The 22,077-nt window shown below is 47.9% G+C and overlaps 1 protein-coding gene across 1 annotated transcript; it reads left to right on the forward strand.

The window, feature by feature from the left end:
* Nucleotides 1-8,901: 8,901 nt before the first annotated feature.
* On the forward strand, nt 8,902-21,302 carry LOC147602226 (ADP-ribosylation factor-like protein 13B). The gene is made up of 9 exons (XM_086751641.1): nt 8,902-8,942; nt 9,252-9,395; nt 10,260-10,330; nt 11,478-11,727; nt 12,304-12,409; nt 12,886-13,088; nt 13,941-14,034; nt 15,090-15,231; nt 21,115-21,302. Exons 2-9 carry the CDS (start codon nt 9,337-9,339, stop codon nt 21,300-21,302), a joined length of 1,113 nt encoding a protein of 370 aa, XP_086607767.1. The 5' UTR covers nt 8,902-8,942; nt 9,252-9,336.
* Nucleotides 21,303-22,077: the final 775 nt, after the last annotated feature.

Raw genomic sequence — 22,077 nt, forward strand, 5'->3', positions numbered from 1 at the left:
CAAATTGAAAAGGAAAAGGAGCAGCCAAAGTTGGAGACTGAGAAGGCTGCAGTTCTCCTGAAAGCTGAAGCAGAGCAGGAACAAATGGATGCCCCGACCTCCTCAAGTAGCAGTAGCCAAAAGACAAATGATGGTAAACGAGAAATTTTATGACTAGCAATTCTACAACTACGCAGCTTTTGCAGCACGAAGAAGAGGCCGAGCGTGAAGCCTCAAAAGGCCTTGTCTCAGATAAAACTGGTTCCTTTTAATGTCTCATTTAATGTTATTCTTGATAGAGTTCTTCCCTATGTCTGACTTTTTTTTCATGATGCCACACATCAATGTCATCCACAGAAATCATAAAAAAGCAGCATCAGGTGATTGTCTTGGAGAATCAGCTTTGACCAAGTGTGTGTTTGTTGGTGTGACTGGTAGTGTAGCTGAAACTGGGTTCCGTTGGAACATCATCAAATGTGGGGTACACTTTCCATCAGTACCAGGCTACGTTGAATTTCTTTATTCAACCATAGAGTTTGTATCTATTTTATGCTTATGGTTTATTTGCTCTAGCAAAATGTTCTGTAAATTTTACATTTCACACAAATTTGTGTTTAAGTTCAAACAGAAAATGCTGATGTAGCTCATCCCAACAGTGGTATTAAAAGATGAGGTAAGAGATTCTCTGAGTAGAACTGGGTGATAGGTAATGCTTTATTTCTGTTTGGTATAGGTAACAGGAAGAGAAAAATTAAAATCCCCAATTTCAAAAGGCACCACAAAGTAACACCTGTCAACACAGAGGACACTGGTTCCCCAAATCCTACACCAGCACCAGCACTTCTACGGGGTACGTGTACTAACAAACAAGAACTGATGTCTCAATTGGTGGTTATTCGTCGTTTAAAACATTCATTTGGGAATGATGGAACAGGAATGGTCTTCCTACAGAGACAGGCTACTAAAACTCTCCAGGAACTCTTTGGTACTTTTTCCCACTTCATGGTATGGACTTTGAGCAGTTCAATGGTATTAAAAGATGAGGTAAGAGATTCTCTGAGTAGAACTGGATGATAGGTAATGCTTTATTTCTCTTTGGTATAGGTAACAGGAAGAGAAAAATTAAAATCCCCAATTTCAAAAGGCACCACAAAGTAACACCTGTCAACACAGAGGACACTGGTTCCCCAAACCCTACACCAGCACCAGCACTTCTACGGGGTACGTGTACTAACAAACAAGAACTGATGTCTCAATTGGTGGTTATTCGTCGTTTAAAACATTCATTTGGGAATGATGGAACAGGAATGGTCTTCCTACAGAGACAGGCTACTAAAACTCTCTAGGAACTCTTTGGTACTTTTTCCCACTTCATGGTATGGACTTCCAGCAGTTCAATGGTATTAAAAGATGAGGTAAGAGATTCTCTGAGTAGAACTGGATGATAGGTAATGCTTTATTTCTGTTTGGTATAGGTAACAGGAAGAGAAAAATTAAAATCCCCAAATTCAAAAGACACCACAAAGTAACACCTTTCAACACAGAGGACAGTGGTTCCCTAAATTGTATACCAGCAGCAGCTCTTCTACCGGGTAGGTGTACTAACAAACAAGAACTGATGTCTCAATTGGTGGTTATTCGTCGTTTAAACATTTGGGAATGATGGAACAGGAATGGTCTTCCTACAGAGACCGGCTACTAAACCTTACTCTCCAGGAACTCTTTGATACCTTTTCCCACTTCATGGTATGGACTTCCAGCAGTACTGATTTGCTCTGCTCTGTGGGGAAAGATGTCATTGCTTTCACAAAAGCGAGTCAGAAACTTGACTAGTCACTGATGAAAAAGTGATTAAAAATTGGAATATTTTCAAGGGCCAATCTGTCCAAATACATCTTGCATTCAAAATAAAAATGGCAGAGTGTATTTCCACTGTCCATCTGTAGACAGTTCATCGTCATCTGATGCAGTGGGGACAGGAGCTGGGTTACCTGCACACTGGAAGAAGTCTGAGGTCCTCAGACACACCCAAGCAGGACTGCAGAGATCCAGCAGGGCTTATTAATTTGGGATCCGTAGTGGCACTTCCACATCCAGGCTGGTTCTGCATGAAGCTGCCTGTTTGTTTCCACATGGACCTGATGATCTGCTCTCACTGACCAGTGCTCATCACTTCACAAGACTGAAGCCCGATGGGCCTGGTGTATTTCTGTCGTTCTGAGAACCACAGGCCACCTCCGGATACATTTGCCGTGTGTAAGCTGACTCCTTGCATTGCCATGCATCAGTTGTCCCAAAATTCTGGATGCTGCATTGCGTTACTGTCACTTACAACTGTATTGCAATGCTGACTTGACTACAGCAACATTCCAATGTTGCTACTTCCTTTTTTCAGTTCTTGTTTGTACACTTTGGATGTCTCATTTCCTATTGTTAGCGATGTTTACAGATTACCATTGAGCTTGATCTTGCAAACGCTGATGCACGTAGAACAAAATGGAGTTAAACCTGTTTTGGTCAATATACCTCCCGACATTCAATAGCACTGTCTGAAAGTTGCTTGTCGGAATTCGCTCTAAACTTCTAGGCTACCTGACTTTCATTCAGGAAGCAAGAATTTTCCTTATTTCAATGGCCTGGAAGCAAGGTAGATGGTAAGTCTACAGAGATTAATGTGTTTTTCTTCTCTGACATTTCTTCCACAGATTTCTATGGAAAACCTCTCCCGCAGACTCTGTGCCAAAGACCCAGCAGTGATTCCCACAATGTTATTGCATAACTGGTTCTCAAACAGCATTTTAAAAAATTTACAAAAAAAAAAATTCAGAGATGTTTTTTAAAATGACAGTGTTAGCTTTTGCCAAATGATGTTATGACCATTAAAATGGAGTTTGTTCTATCCTAGTTGTTCAGACTTTGTGATTCACTTCTCACATCACCAGCTCTTCTTCAGGACTTAGCGTGAAATCAGGAAAGGTCTGTGTGTCCATGGATGCTCATGTGAACATGGTATTGAACACGCAGTGGGTTCACTTGTGCAAATACACAGCTGTAAACCTGAAGAAAAATACCTTCAAGATGCCATGATCCTGGACCGTATGTGCTCACCAAGACCTTTCTCCAGGTGCTGCGCAGTGCTTGGTATTTTTGCAGCTCATCAATGGTTCTAAAGCATTTGGTAGGATTCACGTATGATAGGGTGAACATAGGAAGGTCATGCAACAACTATGGAGTCTGTTTTTCTAACTTTTTATAGAATTAGTTGAAAGTTTGAGTGGACAGACGTACCTACGGCCAATAAAATGATTCCTAGAAAGCATGAGAACGCTGATGGTCAAATGCATACAAGCAGAGGATGTTTGACTCTTCCATTTCTCTTACAGCAGCAATTCCTCTCCTGAGGGATGACATGACCAGACGCAGACTTCCTATTTCTGGCAATGTGAAGGGGGAGGAAGTTAGACAGGGAAGTTTAAGAGAAATACGTTTTCTACCAATACGTGCTATTTTGAATCATCTGAAATCTTCCCATGTGTGGTTTTCTTTGTTTTGTTACCTGAGTTGGGCATAGGTAGAAATTCAGTTGAGAAAACAGAGCTGAATCGTGTGTAGTCTACTACAACATCCCGGAAAATTGCACACAGTGACAGTTTTGCACTAATTCAGTCATCAGCTCTGATGGAAAACTGCATTAACTGGTAGCGAATCATAGAACTGTTAGGGCTGGAAGGGGCCTTTGAAGGTCATCCAGTCCAACCCCCCTGCAAGGAGCAGGGACATCTCCCACCAGATCAGATTGGTCAGAGGCCCCTGCAACCTGGCCTTGAACGTTTCCAGGGATGGGGCATCCACCACCGCTCTGGCCAACCTGTGCCAGTGCTCCACCACCCTCAGTGTCAAAAATGGTGTCCTGATATCTCATCTGAATCTACCTCCCTCTACTTTGAAACCATTACCCCTTGTCCCGTCACAACAGGCCCTGCTGAAGAGTTTCTCCCCATCTTCCCTGTAGGCCCCCTTGAGGTACTGGAAGGCCGCTAGAAGCTATGCAGAGCAGCAGATAAGCTCCTGCGCTTTTTCATCTCGATAAGACTGAAATGCCATCTTGAAAACAAAAGAAGCCCCAGATTTTTAAGGACTTACAGAATACTTCCATGTCATGTGTTAGTTTTGCATGTTAAAAATCACAGAGAAGTGACACATAAACAACGAGGGTTACAATTGCATCTGTGCCTATTTAAATGCTTTTCCTCTTCCCTGGGAGACAGCCATGGGTCTCTTGCTTGCGAGGACAGCGTTATGCCGGCTCTCTGTCCGGCTGTCTGCCCCACGATGCACCGGAGCCCCGCTGCGGGGAAAGCAAGGCGTCACACGGCTGCCGTTGAGCCAAGCTTTCAATTTAATGCTGCGCAACACAGCATTATCTACCCGAACACCCCCTGCGCCCGCGAACACACCCGCCCCCTGCGCCCACGGACCTATCCGCGCCTCGCGCGCAAATCGCCGCGGACCTTCCTGTGCACGTGCAGCCCCGCTCGCAGCCCTTCCCGTGCACGTGCAGCCCAGCCCCGCTCGGAGCCTTGTTGCGAAGCTGCAAGTTCTGCCGTGCAACACCCACCAGTCTGCGAACGTTACCCCACAGCGTTATGCCGCCTGCTTACAGCAAGGATGGAAACCCTCTTTCAAAGGGATTCTGGAAGAAGCATTCCTTGATCTCCTGCTACACCCCAGTCCTCCATCCCATGGTATTACCAACAGATTTTGGTAGCTAGCAAAGCAAGGCAATGTTTATATTCAGCACTTTGGCATGAGAAATCTTTGCCAGGTCCCCCTGAGAGCAGTGTGTTACACAAATAAATACCTACCCTATCAATCCAAATGAAATTATTACCTGAGATTTGTGAAGGGTCTATGTGGGGGGGGAGGGGGAAATCCGTCGTAAGAATGGGATGTTTGGAATGGGTGGAGAGGAATGTTCCAAATCTGCTAGTTCCGTGTGAGGATGAAACCATTTGTGTGTGACCGTCAGGACGGGAATACTTTCGTTGTATTCTAGTAGCACAACACAGTCAGTTTGATTTGATTATTCTCAAGATTTCATCATTTTAACTTCACACCAACACACTAGGAAGTGGAGGGAGGGGGTTGCATAAAAGCGGATGTGTGCAATCTGGATCTTGCTGTCTTTAGCTGTGTTACCGCCAGCTTTACAAGATGCCAGCTTTCTCATGGCCCCCTTGTGAGCCCTGCTGATGAGGATCAAGATGGAAACAGCACGGCATCCGCAGAGAGGGCCACGAGGCAAGTGGTACTGGCCATCCTCAAGCACATCAGTCACCCCGCTGGCCACTGGCCACCAGCGGGGCCGAGAAGCCCCTGTGCAAGAGGCTCTAAGCCCACGTTCTCTTTCACCTTCTGTGTGAGCTTGAGAAAGGCTGTGGTGATTATCCTTTCCCTGAGACCCCAAGATCTGTAACTCTGTCCTCTGGAGGCCTGTCTGTCACTTCAAAATAGGTTTCTCAGCTTGGCTGTTTCAGAGGACTTTTCAAATCAGGTTGCCAGGAGTGTTCTCCTGACCATTTTCTTCTCCAGTAGAAACCAGCAGACTTCCTCAGAACAGTTCTTTTTGGATAGAATGATGTCACATTAGAAAAGACCGATGGACACTAACAAAGCAAGCAGCACAGGTTTGGTTTTTTTTTTTTTTTTGAATAAAATTCGAACAGTATTTGTTCCACTAAGATATTCCAGTCTTTGAGTTGAAAACTTTGTACTGTTGCTTCAGCATGCTACCCAGGAACTTTGCCAAACTGTCTGTCAGCTTCCTATAGAATTGTCCTGGGTTTATCGAGCGAGGGAGGCTACGGTGGCAGCTTCTGTAACAAGTTGTTTCCCTTTTGTCCAGTGGACTGGGCCCGGCCCAGGGCAGACCTGCTGCTGGCCAGGGCCGAGCCAGCTGGTGACAGAATGTTCCCTGCCAAAGCCTCTGCCACCGTGTATTTAAGAAGGGGAAGAACAGGAAAGAAAAAAATAACAACATGTGAGGATGCTGAGCGTGGGCAAAGACGGGGAGACGCAAGCCTGGTGGGCCTTGCGGCCCTCACCCCCTGGCCTCCCTCTGGGCGGCCGACTGGGCCCGGCCTGGCTGCAAGAAGTGGAGAGGAGATGGGATGTGAAGAGACCCTAGGAGGCGTCTGCCCGAGCCTGATCGTGGGGAATTTCTGGTGAGAGGAACGGCTGCAGGTGCCAAGGTCAGTGAAGAAGGAGGGGGAGGAGTAACGCGGGTCCCGGCCAAGATTCCCCCGCAGCCCGTGGTGCAGCCCGTGGTGAGGCCGGTTGTCCCCTTGCAGCCCGGGGAGGACCCCACACTGGGGCAGGCGGATGCCTGAAAGAGGCTGTGGCCCATGGAGGGCCCGTGCTGCAGCACTACTACCGCGGCGCCGCGCACAGCGAGCGGGACAGCGCCCACCGCGGACGGACGCGCACCTGCGCGGACAGGCCACGCCCCCGCGCACGCCTGAGGGGTGGCGCCTGTGCTTCCCTTCGGACAGCGGGACCGGGAGGGGCGGGCGTTCTGGCCTCGCCCCCTTACAGCTGATTGGCTGGTCCTCCGCGGGGTGGTAACCTCCTATTGGCTAGCCGCGGGCTTGCCCTCGCCTGTGCGCCCTCGGGTTCCGCTGTTGCCGAGCGGCCGGTCCATGACAGCCTCCGCTTAGCGGTGGCCAGGGGTTACCGGCCTGGTTACGCGTCGCCGGTGCCTCGGGCATCTCGGCTTCGACCAGTGAGCGGCTCAGCATGAGCGGGGCTCCGGGCAGTGATCCCGGAGCGGGCGCGCCGCGTTCGGCGCGGCGAAGCCGAAATGGAACGCCGCCGCCACCGCCGCCTCGAACTCCCCTCGCCCGCCGCGCTCGGCCGCGTTCTCCCGTCGCCCGGGGCAACACCGGTCGCGCTGGCAGCCCTGAGCGCGCGGCCGGCCGGTGCGGAGCTGCGGCGGTGAGTGCCTGGTGCCGGCAGCTGCTGCTGGCGCTGCTGGCGGTGCTGCTGGGAGGCGGCCGGCTGCGCGGCCCGGCCCCGTTTGCCCAAAAAGCGCCACAAGCCCCGCGGGGGGTCGGGAGGTGCCGCGGGAGAGGGCCGGAGCTGAAGCGGGGCCGCCCCCACGACACGCAGCCGGGGGCAGGGGCGGGAAATGGTTCCGTGAGGCGGCCCAGGCGCCGGCGCTGTGACCGGTCTGTCCGTGCGCTGCGCGCTGAGCCGTTACATTTCGCCGCTCGGCAGAACGGGCTGGAAACTTGCGCGGCCGTGCTCTCCGAGCCAGCTCCGCCGGGGCTGACCCGTGGGCTGGGACAGCGTCCGCCCCTGCGCGGGAGGGTTTTTGGCAGTGCGGTGCCTTCTGCGGAGCCCCGTTTTGATCCTTGTCACCGTCTTGCTCTCCTTTTCAGGGACCGGTCAGTTCTGCACACACGGAGCTCGCTTGTGGAGAAGCTCTTCTCGGGTAATCTCATAGAACGGGGTTTAAGTAGTTCAACAGGATCTGCCGTCTCTGCTGGGGAACAAATCTGCCCTGTTTCTGCCGTGGAGCCCTGGCAGAGCCGTGCAAAGGCACCCGTGAAGGCAGAAGCTTCAGAAGAGCAGGGGTTGTTATCCCAGGTGATGAGGTACCACATAGATCTGTGAGGGATGGTTCCCCTAGTTTTTTCCACTTTCCTTGCTCTCGACTGGGAAGATGACAACTTTGGAAAGTTTTCCTATTTAATGATTCCGTTTTCTGCATCATCTGAAATGACCTTAACTTGAGGTTAGTTATCATTTACAAGAGGTAAAAAAATTTGTCTGTTTTTAAAAAGCAAACTGTCTCTGGTAACTCCCAGTATCCCTGCTCTCAGTGAATCTGCTCAAGGAGGCAAGCTGGCAGCAGAGAACATCTGTCTGCGTCTCGGCTGCTCTGGTAGGAATGCAGTTGGGGTTCTTTAGCTTCAGCTGCTGATCAAAATGGGACCTCGGAGGACAGGAGCCTATGAGCTGAGGCTGAATGGCTCTCACCTGCTCAGATCAAAGCTGTCATTGTCTTGGCCCCACCTTGGGCAGCAAGAAGGAGTGTGGTGGGTTGACCTTGGCCAACAGCTAAAGACACAGCCAGGGACTTGCTGGAGAGGGAGAAGAGAGGAGGAGGGTGAGAAGACTTGTGGGTAGAGATAGTGGCCATTGAATGGGGAAAGCAAAAGCTGCGTCCTCCAGCAGAACAAAAAGAGCCATTCGGTCACTGCTGCCCATCAGTGGGTAGATGCTGAGCCACCTTCTGTCAAGCAGAGCCTCAGCATGCGTCCTGACTGCGTGTGCAGACAAGCGCAACAACCACGAACGTTTCCCCTCCTCCTCTTTTCCCTGAGCTCTGTTTGCTGAGCACAATCTCATCTGGTATGGAATATCCCTCTGGTCCACTGGGGCAGCTGTCCTGGCTGTACCCCCTCCCAGCCTCCTGGCTGGGGGAGAGTGGCGCAGGGCAGAGCGGGAAGGAGAGAAGCAAGCACTGTCCAGCGAGAGGCAAAAGATTGGTGTGTTCTCAGCAGTGGTTTGGCCAAACAGACAAAGCACAGCCTCACACGGAGTGCGGTGCAGAAGAAAGCAGCCAGACTCGTGACATGCTCCTAGGAGGGAGGCTGTGGATGGGAACTGGGGAAGGAAAATTGCCCACAGCTTGCCGGTGAAAGGCCTTTACCTGGACAACGGCTGTTGTTTGCAGGAGCGTTGTTTGAGCTGAATAACCAAGGGACTTTCAAAGCTTGTGCATCTTTGTGCACTTGACCGCACGGTTTTTATGAGTTGGAGTGTTTCATAGCTCAGCGTGCGTACCAAGAAAGAAACATGCGCATCATCTCAGCGTTATTCTCCATTGTTTGCTCCACAGAGAAACCTCAGCAAGAGGAACCCAGAGAACCCAGTTTCCTTGTTGTGGATCTGTTTGTGTCAGTGAGGCAAGCCCTGGGATTTCAGAGCTTCCTGTATGTTCCTGCTTTAACTTGCAGGTTTCCTTATGTGCAGTGGTCTTGCCTTCTTATTTTGGAAGAGTGCCGTGTTGTTGCTGCCCAGATACGTAAAATGGGGGCAGATGAAGAGTGAGAGGATGGAAAAGGGAAAGACACCATGAGACTGTCCTGGGGCTGACTGAATACGACACACTCTGAATAAACAGGCTGCTGCTAGGGAAATGGCTTGCCTTGCTTATACACTGGGGCTAACTATGCATTTTTGTTTTGTTTTGTTTTATCCTGAAGTCTCTCTCCCAGTCTTCTTGTGTTCCCCTGGCCTGTCCCCATCGTTTCTGTAGCCTTCTTGGCTCTGACTGGCTAACAAAGAGGGATGTTCAGGCTATTGGCCAGCTGCTGGAACTGGTTAAAACGACGCCAGGAACCCGTCAGGTAAACACATAAAAGTATTTTACACTTCTGTGCTGACCTTCCCAAACTGTATTTCATGTCCTCTCACCTATGTTTTGCTGTCTTAGCTGTATAACATGATTTCCCATTTTTTAATTCTGAGACAAAAACCTGCATTTTTTTTTTTTTCTCCAAGAGAGAATCAAGACATCTTCTGAACTTAAAAAGTTAATTCAGGTGTTGTTTCTGACTTCTGCAACGTATAAACTTCAAAATACTTGGCCTTCACATACTGTTTGCTCAAGTTGAGCGTTATGGGATGATGCTGTTTCCTAAAATGTTGTATGTGCTCAACAGCACTGGTTTGCACATTTGCAGTGCAGATTGCTCCTGCTTGAAACCAAGGCACAATGAGTACCCGTGCCGCTTGTTGACAGCATCTGCTGTTGTCTACACAAGTGTTGTGTACTGAAATAAGTTTTGAGTAGAGGCACGACTTTGAAGCAGAGTGACAGTGAAAATACAGGGGAGTGGGAAAGAAATGACGGAAATTGTTTGAGACCATGACCACACCAAAAGAAAAGGATAAAATTGGCAGTACCGTGAAACTAACTTTCAGCAGGCAAATACAGGTTGAAAGCAAAATCCGTGTCTCCTGTGAAACTTGGAGCACAATCTTAGACTTCTCATTTCATACCTTCTTCTGCTGTTCTGTCTAATCTGAGAGTTGGACACCTTGAACAGCAGATACCAAGCAGCAGGCGTTGTTACAATGGTGTATTTTGATCCCTATTCTTCCTACTCCTTAGTGGTAAATTTGCTAGGCGTGTATGAATGAAAGAAGTGATGTCTAGCTAGAGGAAAAATGTTTGAAATGTGTTTCTTGCTTTTTTACTCCTTATGAAGGAAGGTGACTCTGTTAATGGTGGGTCTGGATAATGCTGGCAAAACTGCTATCACCCGAGGAATTCAAGGAGGTAAGCCATTAATTGGTTTATCACCTCAGTGGAGCATTGAAAGAGAGAGTGTAATTACTAATTTTCCATCCTTTTAATCTAAAAATGTTTCTTCGTCTCTTCATTTATCTCTCCCTCCCATACTGTGGAAAGACAATTCTGGTAATGGTACCCCCCAAAGTAGGACAAGGGTGGTTGCCAAAGTGAGCAGGTCACCGGCCCCATTGTGTGAAGAGCTGCAGATGAGAGAAAAATGAAGGAGTCTTACCTTTGTAAGATCAAGATTCTGATTTTTGATATCAGGCAAGTCACACTGCGGTGACTGTAAAGGTCGGTGCTGCCAATCACGTGCTTAATGCTCAGGAGAAGCAGCAGAGCAAGCTCTGCATTTGCTTGTTGGCCACTGCACCTACCATCATGTTGAGCTCCCGTAGACCAAACCCGTGGTAGTTCAACCAAATGGCTACCATTCTGCTACGTCTTTGCCAAAGGTAATAGGATGGTGTGGAGGCAAGGTAGATACTCTGGAGAGAGCTGCCTCTTCAGGCGTTGCACCAGGCAGCATTACGGCCCTTACTCCACTGAGACAGGAAAAAATTGGCGCATAGAGGTGCTGAATTATCTGGGGAACACCGAGACCCAATGATGAGTCCCTTGATGCTTCTGTACCTTGAGTTGACCCCTGTCTTATTAACTGCGCTGAATGCTAAATGGCAACAAAATCTGTTCTGGGTTCTTGTTTAAATTTCATGAGCATCAGAGTGTATTTTGGGAGTAGAGGAAGGTTTTTTCAGTAGCTCAGTAAAGAGCTGAAGGAACATTGTCACTAAAAGGAAGCCGACTGTCTCCATCAGTTGCCTGAAGTGAAAGAAAGTGTAGGACAAAAACTCTGAAGGCTGTAGACCACATTTAAATTCAGAATTACTTTGAATTAGTGAAATGATATAAAATACTCTGGTTGAGAGACCAATGCTTTCATTTGAAATTCCCCGAGGAGAGGGGAAAGTCTTAATGTAAAAAAAGAGGTGGTTACCAATATGCTGTCACTGAACAGGTTTGCTCCATGTTTTTAAAACTGGAATTTTGCTACACAAATCACAATGTAAAATGCTGTTGAAATAACTCAGGACACTTTTGACTGAAGGATTTCTTCTGTGAACTCTGACAGAGTCTCCTGAAGACGTGGCTCCAACCGTTGGGTTTTCCAAGGTTAACCTGAAACAGGGACGCTTTGAAGTCACCATCTTTGATTTAGGAGGCGGAAAAGAAATTCGCGACATCTGGAGAAATTACTATGCCGAGTCCCACGGTGTAATATTTGTGGTGGATTCCAGCGACGTGGCAAGAATGGGAGAAACCAGAGAAGCCATGAGAGAGGTTTTAAACAGCCCTAAGATATCAGGAAAACCCATGTTAGTGTAAGTAATGTTCTGAAATGTTCTCCTGACAGCCTGAAGTGTGGTAAATGTTGCCCTTCAGTACACCTTCTCAAGCAGTGTTTCTGTCTAGTACAAACGTAAGTAGAAAGTTACTTATGAAGAGCAAGTTCAAAACATGACAAATCAAGTTGTTTGGCACTGGAGAGAAGTTCTGGAGAGCAGGCAGAGCCGAGGTGATCGTGAAGCAGTGTTCTGTGGGGAAATGCACACGGTTTGGGAAGTTGCAAAGTTCTGAGCTTGCATTCCCGGACTCCACCAGATGGGGCTGCGTAGCTCTAGGTGCAGAACAGTACAGTCTTTTCCATCTGCCTTCTTAGGTGTAAAACGGAATTGCTTTGCCGAGGGATGCTTAGAAATGACTGACTATTAGTATCTGCTGAATACAGTGCATGGACTAACATGTTTATTAAGTAGAATTAAAGCTGGAAGTAGGCATTTGATCTTGACTTTCTCCTCCTTCCCCCTCTTCCTCCATTTCTCAAAAATGTAGCTTTTGGAGATGTGAGAATCTCTCACATCAGGGTGCTAAGTTGTTTCTTTTCATCTTTTCTTTAGGCTGGCAAATAAGCAGGACAGAGAAGAAGCTCTGCCAGAAGCAGATATCATCGAAGTCTTGTCTCTGGAAAAGCTTGCCAATGAACACAAGTGTCTGTGTCAAATTGTAAGTCTGTTTTAAGATGCTTCATTTTCTAATAGGTAGGTGATGCTTGCAAGAAGGTGGGGATTGTGCCACAGAGTGTAAAACCGAAACTGGAACCCTGCAATCCCAGCCACGACACAGTACATCTACTGTTTTGCAAGCAATTGGACTGTTCACCTTGACGTTCTGCCTATGGATCCGTTGAAGAAATCTTTCTAACACGGTTCTCAAAGCGTACCTGCTGGTCCACTCTGAAACCATGTAAAAAAAAATAATTACTGATGTGGTTTAAAACTTGTTTACTTGGACAGCAAGTTTAGTATTCCAAAAAGCACCTAAATGTGTAAAATAACTACATGCAAATTTATTTCCCATACTTGTAAGTCTTTTGCAGGCTTCACAGTCAACAGCAATTGTTTGGCTCATTTCTCGTTTTCAGCCAAGGAATGTGATCTGAACTGCAAATGATTTTCCCCTCCTTCTCCTTCTGTTTATAGGAACCTTGCTCAACTATCATTAGCTGTCAGAAGAAAATGGATGAAACACTTAGAAAAGGTTTCTGTTGGCTTCTGGGGATCATAGCAAATCATTTTGAGGACTTAGAAGAGCGCATCCAAAGAGACACCAGCGAACAAAAAGCCTATGAAGAACAGATGAAACGAGAACGGGCTGAGCGAGTGAGAAAGATACGAGAAGAAAGGTATTCTCTCTGTCATCTTTCCGCCCTCTGCTTCCTCCCTTTCTCTCAGAGACTGGATTCATTCCTGTACACAGACCTTGTGAGAACCAAGCTATCAAGGATTTAAAGCTGACAACCCAAGAGTCTCCCTATTAAAAGTACAGACCTGAGTGCTAGAGCCTTTCTTTAAGACCTACAGAAACTTTTTTTTTGCCTGGCTCATCCCCTTTATTCTGTTGGCTCTGTGCTGGAAATGCACCCTGAATGAGAATGGCAAGGTGGTTGTGGAACAAACTGGGCCTTGCTAATAGAACTTGACAGGAGGCTAACCTAAGAAAGAAATCCTGTCATTTAATCTTGTTCCCTCCAAGTGTGTTCTAACATCAGCTTTGATTCACGGAAGTTAGACTTTGTAACCCACATGTGAATATCAAAGACTAGATGCCAAACGTGATTCAACACTGTGCTCCATCAACTGCAGGCTATCCAGTTGCAGATGTATTCTGTCACATCTCCAGAAATTGCTTCCAATTCTTGAAGTGCTGATGAACACTCAGGCACACAGCAGCACGTGTTTCTACCTCTGCCACGGCAGATACTTGTGCTTCAGTGATGTGAGCCTGTCCTCTTCATTTTTGGAGAATGTTTTTCAAAATCCAGAAGCATCTTGTAAAAATCAACTGGCATAAACTGGAGGATGAATTAGATGACCTAATAAGTGTTCTCTACTGTGTAAAATTTATGGCTTGGCTTCTTCATAACTCTTTGTTCATCTCCCTTCCTTTCCATGCCCATTCCCCCCCCCAAAAAAACCCGACAAACAAACCCCCAAAACACTAAACCAACTACATAAACTCAACAACAACAACCAAGGGCAAGAGAAGAAGGACGTGTATCTGACGAGGACAGCCCTGAGCCTGAGAACTGTGGAAACCCCTTCCAGCATCTATCTGCTGTCATCTCTGAGGTAGGAGAAGATGTGGAAATCTGGCTCCTTTTAGACCTACCAGTAACACGTGTCTGAGAGGTAATGAGAAAAATGGTTCGATTGCAAGAATTGTCCTATGTCTGTCTGCACAGCATTATTTTATTTATTTCTCCCTCATCTTGGCAGTCTGGTTTTGTGTGCGTTGAATCAAAGCTTTCACGTTAAGAAAATCCCCTCGTATTGATTTGGGGACAAAAATTTTTGTAGACACAGTAACATCAAGGCATTGTAAAGAGATGACTCAACACATTTCCTAATTAAACTCTGGGATATTCAGGAGTGGAAAATATTCCAAGTGTATGAATTTCTTGCAAAGTGTTCTTTTTTATTGTACCGTATTTTTTTATTCGATTGACTTGAGAGAACATCATCTCAAGAAACACTCTAATCCCCAGACTTTTCCATTAAGTAATTCCAACATTTGCTTCTCTCCAGGACAAAAGCACCCGTATCCCTCTCTCTTGTAAAGTCAGCTCCATGCACAGTAGCACACTTTATAATAACATACAGAGTAGAAGAGAAGGGTCCAGCTGGGAGTATTGCAGAGATGGTGATTTGGTGATCTAGCACCTGGGAAACAGCCTGGCATTCAGTCTGTATGACACAAGGGGTATTTGTCCAAATCATGGTAGCACCTTCTGGATACTTTAACTAAATCACTTTTTTTTTTTTAAAAAAAAAGGGATAATTGAAGAAATTAGGAGTTTTCTAACCTTTTGCTCGGGACTGTTGATGCTGTTTATATAGCTAGCATGTTTTTTTGGTCATATGCCTCGAAAGAAAGCAAGAATAGAGGCTATGAACCTAAAGATAATTTATTTTGCTGTTAATTCTTTGTTTTCTTAATTTTATTTTCTTCCTCTGGACAAGATACTGGAAATATAATTTCTTCACCTATTTGAAAATATTTTCTATGCTAGATGAGGGACTGAACAATATTTTAGGAATATTTGGATTTTTAAAATAAACTCCCTGTCTTATTAGTGAGTTTTCAGCATTAGGACTTACTAAAAACATCTTATACTTTTTGTTAGTATGGAAAACAAATTGAAAAGGAAAAGGAGCAGCCAAAGTTGGAGACTGAGAAGGCTGCAGTTCTCCTGAAAGCTGAAGCAGAGCAGGAACAAATGGATGCCCCGACCTCCTCAAGTAGCAGTAGCCAAAAGACAAATGATGGTAAACGAGAAATTTTATGACTAGCAATTCTACAACTACGCAGCTTTTGCAGCACGAAGAAGAGGCCGAGCGTGAAGCCTCAAAAGGCCTTGTCTCAGATAAAACTGGTTCCTTTTAATGTCTCATTTAATGTTATTCTTGATAGAGTTCTTCCCTATGTCTGACTTTTTTTTCATGATGCCACACATCAATGTCATCCACAGAAATCATAAAAAAGCAGCATCAGGTGATTGTCTTGGAGAATCAGCTTTGACCAAGTGTGTGTTTGTTGGTGTGACTGGTAGTGTAGCTGAAACTGGGTTCCGTTGGAACATCATCAAATGTGGGGTACACTTTCCATCAGTACCAGGCTACGTTGAATTTCTTTATTCAACCATAGAGTTTGTATCTATTTTATGCTTATGGTTTATTTGCTCTAGCAAAATGTTCTGTAAATTTTACATTTCACACAAATTTGTGTTTAAGTTCAAACAGAAAATGCTGATGTAGCTCATCCCAACAGTGGTATTAAAAGATGAGGTAAGAGATTCTCTGAGTAGAACTGGGTGATAGGTAATGCTTTATTTCTGTTTGGTATAGGTAACAGGAAGAGAAAAATTAAAATCCCCAATTTCAAAAGGCACCACAAAGTAACACCTGTCAACACAGAGGACACTGGTTCCCCAAATCCTACACCAGCACCAGCACTTCTACGGGGTACGTGTACTAACAAACAAGAACTGATGTCTCAATTGGTGGTTATTCGTCGTTTAAAACATTCATTTGGGAATGATGGAACAGGAATGGTCTTCCTACAGAGACAGGCTACTAAAACTCTCCAGGAACTCTTTGGTACTTTTTCCCACTTCATGGTATGGACTTTGAGCAGTTCAATGGTATTAAAAGATGAGGTAAGAGATTCTCTGAGTAGAACTGGATGATAGGTAATGCTTTATTTCTGTTTGGTATAGGTAACAGGAAGAGAAAAATTAAAATCCCCAAATTCAAAAGACACCACAAAGTAACACCTTTCAACACAGAGGACAGTGGTTCCCTAAATTGTATACCAGCAGCAGCTCTTCTACCGGGTAGGTGTACTAACAAACAAGAACTGATGTCTCAATTGGTGGTTATTCGTCGTTTAAACATTTGGGAATGATGGAACAGGAATGGTCTTCCTACAGAGACCGGCTACTAAACCTTACTCTCCAGGAACTCTTTGATACCTTTTCCCACTTCATGGTATGGACTTCCAGCAGTACTGATTTGCTCTGCTCTGTGGGGAAAGATGTCATTGCTTTCACAAAAGCGAGTCAGAAACTTGACTAGTCACTGATGAAAAAGTGATTAAAAATTGGAATATTTTCAAGGGCCAATCTGTCCAAATACATCTTGCATTCAAAATAAAAATGGCAGAGTGTATTTCCACTGTCCATCTGTAGACAGTTCATCGTCATCTGATGCAGTGGGGACAGGAGCTGGGTTACCTGCACACTGGAAGAAGTCTGAGGTCCTCAGACACACCCAAGCAGGACTGCAGAGATCCAGCAGGGCTTATTAATTTGGGATCCGTAGTGGCACTTCCACATCCAGGCTGGTTCTGCATGAAGCTGCCTGTTTGTTTCCACATGGACCTGATGATCTGCTCTCACTGACCAGTGCTCATCACTTCACAAGACTGAAGCCCGATGGGCCTGGTGTATTTCTGTCGTTCTGAGAACCACAGGCCACCTCCGGATACATTTGCCGTGTGTAAGCTGACTCCTTGCATTGCCATGCATCAGTTGTCCCAAAATTCTGGATGCTGCATTGCGTTACTGTCACTTACAACTGTATTGCAATGCTGACTTGACTACAGCAACATTCCAATGTTGCTACTTCCTTTTTTCAGTTCTTGTTTGTACACTTTGGATGTCTCATTTCCTATTGTTAGCGATGTTTACAGATTACCATTGAGCTTGATCTTGCAAACGCTGATGCACGTAGAACAAAATGGAGTTAAACCTGTTTTGGTCAATATACCTCCCGACATTCAATAGCACTGTCTGAAAGTTGCTTGTCGGAATTCGCTCTAAACTTCTAGGCTACCTGACTTTCATTCAGGAAGCAAGAATTTTCCTTATTTCAATGGCCTGGAAGCAAGGTAGATGGTAAGTCTACAGAGATTAATGTGTTTTTCTTCTCTGACATTTCTTCCACAGATTTCTATGGAAAACCTCTCCCGCAGACTCTGTGCCAAAGACCCAGCAGTGATTCCCACAATGTTATTGCATAACTGGTTCTCAAACAGCATTTTAAAAAATTTACAAAAAAAAAAATTCAGAGATGTTTTTTAAAATGACAGTGTTAGCTTTTGCCAAATGATGTTATGACCATTAAAATGGAGTTTGTTCTATCCTAGTTGTTCAGACTTTGTGATTCACTTCTCACATCACCAGCTCTTCTTCAGGACTTAGCGTGAAATCAGGAAAGGTCTGTGTGTCCATGGATGCTCATGTGAACATGGTATTGAACACGCAGTGGGTTCACTTGTGCAAATACACAGCTGTAAACCTGAAGAAAAATACCTTCAAGATGCCATGATCCTGGACCGTATGTGCTCACCAAGACCTTTCTCCAGGTGCTGCGCAGTGCTTGGTATTTTTGCAGCTCATCAATGGTTCTAAAGCATTTGGTAGGATTCACGTATGATAGGGTGAACATAGGAAGGTCATGCAACAACTATGGAGTCTGTTTTTCTAACTTTTTATAGAATTAGTTGAAAGTTTGAGTGGACAGACGTACCTACGGCCAATAAAATGATTCCTAGAAAGCATGAGAACGCTGATGGTCAAATGCATACAAGCAGAGGATGTTTGACTCTTCCATTTCTCTTACAGCAGCAATTCCTCTCCTGAGGGATGACATGACCAGACGCAGACTTCCTATTTCTGGCAATGTGAAGGGGGAGGAAGTTAGACAGGGAAGTTTAAGAGAAATACGTTTTCTACCAATACGTGCTATTTTGAATCATCTGAAATCTTCCCATGTGTGGTTTTCTTTGTTTTGTTACCTGAGTTGGGCATAGGTAGAAATTCAGTTGAGAAAACAGAGCTGAATCGTGTGTAGTCTACTACAACATCCCGGAAAATTGCACACAGTGACAGTTTTGCACTAATTCAGTCATCAGCTCTGATGGAAAACTGCATTAACTGGTAGCGAATCATAGAACTGTTAGGGCTGGAAGGGGCCTTTGAAGGTCATCCAGTCCAACCCCCCTGCAAGGAGCAGGGACATCTCCCACCAGATCAGATTGGTCAGAGGCCCCTGCAACCTGGCCTTGAACGTTTCCAGGGATGGGGCATCCACCACCGCTCTGGCCAACCTGTGCCAGTGCTCCACCACCCTCAGTGTCAAAAATGGTGTCCTGATATCTCATCTGAATCTACCTCCCTCTACTTTGAAACCATTACCCCTTGTCCCGTCACAACAGGCCCTGCTGAAGAGTTTCTCCCCATCTTCCCTGTAGGCCCCCTTGAGGTACTGGAAGGCCGCTAGAAGCTATGCAGAGCAGCAGATAAGCTCCTGCGCTTTTTCATCTCGATAAGACTGAAATGCCATCTTGAAAACAAAAGAAGCCCCAGATTTTTAAGGACTTACAGAATACTTCCATGTCATGTGTTAGTTTTGCATGTTAAAAATCACAGAGAAGTGACACATAAACAACGAGGGTTACAATTGCATCTGTGCCTATTTAAATGCTTTTCCTCTTCCCTGGGAGACAGCCATGGGTCTCTTGCTTGCGAGGACAGCGTTATGCCGGCTCTCTGTCCGGCTGTCTGCCCCACGATGCACCGGAGCCCCGCTGCGGGGAAAGCAAGGCGTCACACGGCTGCCGTTGAGCCAAGCTTTCAATTTAATGCTGCGCAACACAGCATTATCTACCCGAACACCCCCTGCGCCCGCGAACACACCCGCCCCCTGCGCCCACGGACCTATCCGCGCCTCGCGCGCAAATCGCCGCGGACCTTCCTGTGCACGTGCAGCCCCGCTCGCAGCCCTTCCCGTGCACGTGCAGCCCAGCCCCGCTCGGAGCCTTGTTGCGAAGCTGCAAGTTCTGCCGTGCAACACCCACCAGTCTGCGAACGTTACCCCACAGCGTTATGCCGCCTGCTTACAGCAAGGATGGAAACCCTCTTTCAAAGGGATTCTGGAAGAAGCATTCCTTGATCTCCTGCTACACCCCAGTCCTCCATCCCATGGTATTACCAACAGATTTTGGTAGCTAGCAAAGCAAGGCAATGTTTATATTCAGCACTTTGGCATGAGAAATCTTTGCCAGGTCCCCCTGAGAGCAGTGTGTTACACAAATAAATACCTACCCTATCAATCCAAATGAAATTATTACCTGAGATTTGTGAAGGGTCTATGTGGGGGGGGAGGGGGAAATCCGTCGTAAGAATGGGATGTTTGCAATGGGTGGAGAGGAATGTTCCAAATCTGCTAGTTCCGTGTGAGGATGAAACCATTTGTGTGTGACCGTCAGGACGGGAATACTTTCCTTGTATTCTAGTAGCACAACACAGTCAGTTTGATTTGATTATTCTCAAGATTTCATCATTTTAACTTCACACCAACACACTAGGAAGTGGAGGGAGGGGGTTGCATAAAAGCGGATGTGTGCAATCTGGATCTTGCTGTCTTTAGCTGTGTTACCGCCAGCTTTACAAGATGCCAGCTTTCTCATGGCCCCCTTGTGAGCCCTGCTGATGAGGATCAAGATGGAAACAGCACGGCATCCGCAGAGAGGGCCACGAGGCAAGTGGTACTGGCCATCCTCAAGCACATCAGTCACCCCGCTGGCCACTGGCCACCAGCGGGGCCGAGAAGCCCCTGTGCAAGAGGCTCTAAGCCCACGTTCTCTTTCACCTTCTGTGTGAGCTTGAGAAAGGCTGTGGTGATTATCCTTTCCCTGAGACCCCAAGATCTGTAACTCTGTCCTCTGGAGGCCTGTCTGTCACTTCAAAATAGGTTTCTCAGCTTGGCTGTTTCAGAGGACTTTTCAAATCAGGTTGCCAGGAGTGTTCTCCTGACCATTTTCTTCTCCAGTAGAAACCAGCAGACTTCCTCAGAACAGTTCTTTTTGGATAGAATGATGTCACATTAGAAAAGACCGATGGACACTAACAAAGCAAGCAGCACAGGTTTGGTTTTTTTTTTTTTTTTGAATAAAATTCGAACAGTATTTGTTCCACTAAGATATTCCAGTCTTTGAGTTGAAAACTTTGTACTGTTGCTTCAGCATGCTACCCAGGAACTTTGCCAAACTGTCTGTCAGCTTCCTATAGAATTGTCCTGGGTTTATCGAGCGAGGGAGGCTACGGTGGCAGCTTCTGTAACAAGTTGTTTCCCTTTTGTCCAGTGGACTGGGCCCGGCCCAGGGCAGACCTGCTGCTGGCCAGGGCCGAGCCAGCTGGTGACAGAATGTTCCCTGCCAAAGCCTCTGCCACCGTGTATTTAAGAAGGGGAAGAACAGGAAAGAAAAAAATAACAACATGTGAGGATGCTGAGCGTGGGCAAAGGGGGAGACGCAAGCCTGGTGGGCCTTGCGGCCCTCACCCCCTGGCCTCCCTCTGGGCGGCCGACTGGGCCCGGCCTGGCTGCAAGAAGTGGAGAGGAGATGGGATGTGAAGAGACCCTAGGAGGCGTCTGCCCGAGCCTGATCGTGGGGAATTTCTGGTGAGAGGAACGGCTGCAGGTGCCAAGGTCAGTGAAGAAGGAGGGGGAGGAGTAACGCGGGTCCCGGCCAAGATTCCCCCGCAGCCCGTGGTGCAGCCCGTGGTGAGGCCGGTTGTCCCCTTGCAGCCCGGGGAGGACCCCACACTGGGGCAGGCGGATGCCTGAAAGAGGCTGTGGCCCATGGAGGGCCCGTGCTGCAGCACTACTACCGCGGCGCCGCGCACAGCGAGCGGGACAGCGCCCACCGCGGACGGACGCGCACCTGCGCGGACAGGCCACGCCCCCGCGCACGCCTGAGGGGTGGCGCCTGTGCTTCCCTTCGGACAGCGGGACCGGGAGGGGCGGGCGTTCTGGCCTCGCCCCCTTACAGCTGATTGGCTGGTCCTCCGCGGGGTGGTAACCTCCTATTGGCTAGCCGCGGGCTTGCCCTCGCCTGTGCGCCCTCGGGTTCCGCTGTTGCCGAGCGGCCGGTCCATGACAGCCTCCGCTTAGCGGTGGCCAGGGGTTACCGGCCTGGTTACGCGTCGCCGGTGCCTCGGACATCTCGGCTTCGACCAGTGAGCGGCTCAGCATGAGCGGGGCTCCGGGCAGTGATCCCGGAGCGGGCGCGCCGCGTTCGGCGCGGCGAAGCCGAAATGGAACGCCGCCGCCACCGCCGCCTCGAACTCCCCTCGCCCGCCGCGCTCGGCCGCGTTCTCCCGTCGCCCGGGGCAACACCGGTCGCGCTGGCAGCCCTGAGCGCGCGGCCGGCCGGTGCGGAGCTGCGGCGGTGAGTGCCTGGTGCCGGCAGCTGCTGCTGGCGCTGCTGGCGGTGCTGCTGGGAGGCGGCCGGCTGCGCGGCCCGGCCCCGTTTGCCCAAAAAGCGCCACAAGCCCCGCGGGGGGTCGGGAGGTGCCGCGGGAGAGGGCCGGAGCTGAAGCGGGGCCGCCCCCACGACACGCAGCCGGGGGCAGGGGCGGGAAATGGTTCCGTGAGGCGGCCCAGGCGCCGGCGCTGTGACCGGTCTGTCCGTGCGCTGCGCGCTGAGCCGTTACATTTCGCCGCTCGGCAGAACGGGCTGGAAACTTGCGCGGCCGTGCTCTCCGAGCCAGCTCCGCCGGGGCTGACCCGTGGGCTGGGACAGCGTCCGCCCCTGCGCGGGAGGGTTTT

This window comes from Chlamydotis macqueenii, chromosome 1 (genome assembly GCF_036417535.1).
Source record: "Chlamydotis macqueenii isolate bChlMac1 chromosome 1, bChlMac1.mat, whole genome shotgun sequence".
Classification (NCBI taxonomy): Eukaryota; Metazoa; Chordata; class Aves; order Otidiformes; family Otididae; genus Chlamydotis; species Chlamydotis macqueenii.

What these genes read in the sequence shown, in the direction of transcription:
- LOC147602226 (XM_086751641.1), top strand. Translation starts at nt 9,337, where the DNA reads ATGTTCAGGCTATTGGCCAGCTGCTGGAACTGGTTAAAACGACGCCAG. An exon ending in ACAAGTGTCTGTGTCAAATT is followed by an intron (nt 12,410 to 12,885) that starts GTAAGTCTGTTT and finishes TTCTGTTTATAG; the next exon opens with GAACCTTGCTCAACTATCAT. An exon ending in AGAAAGATACGAGAAGAAAG is followed by an intron (nt 13,089 to 13,940) that starts GTATTCTCTCTG and finishes ACAACAACCAAG; the next exon opens with GGCAAGAGAAGAAGGACGTG.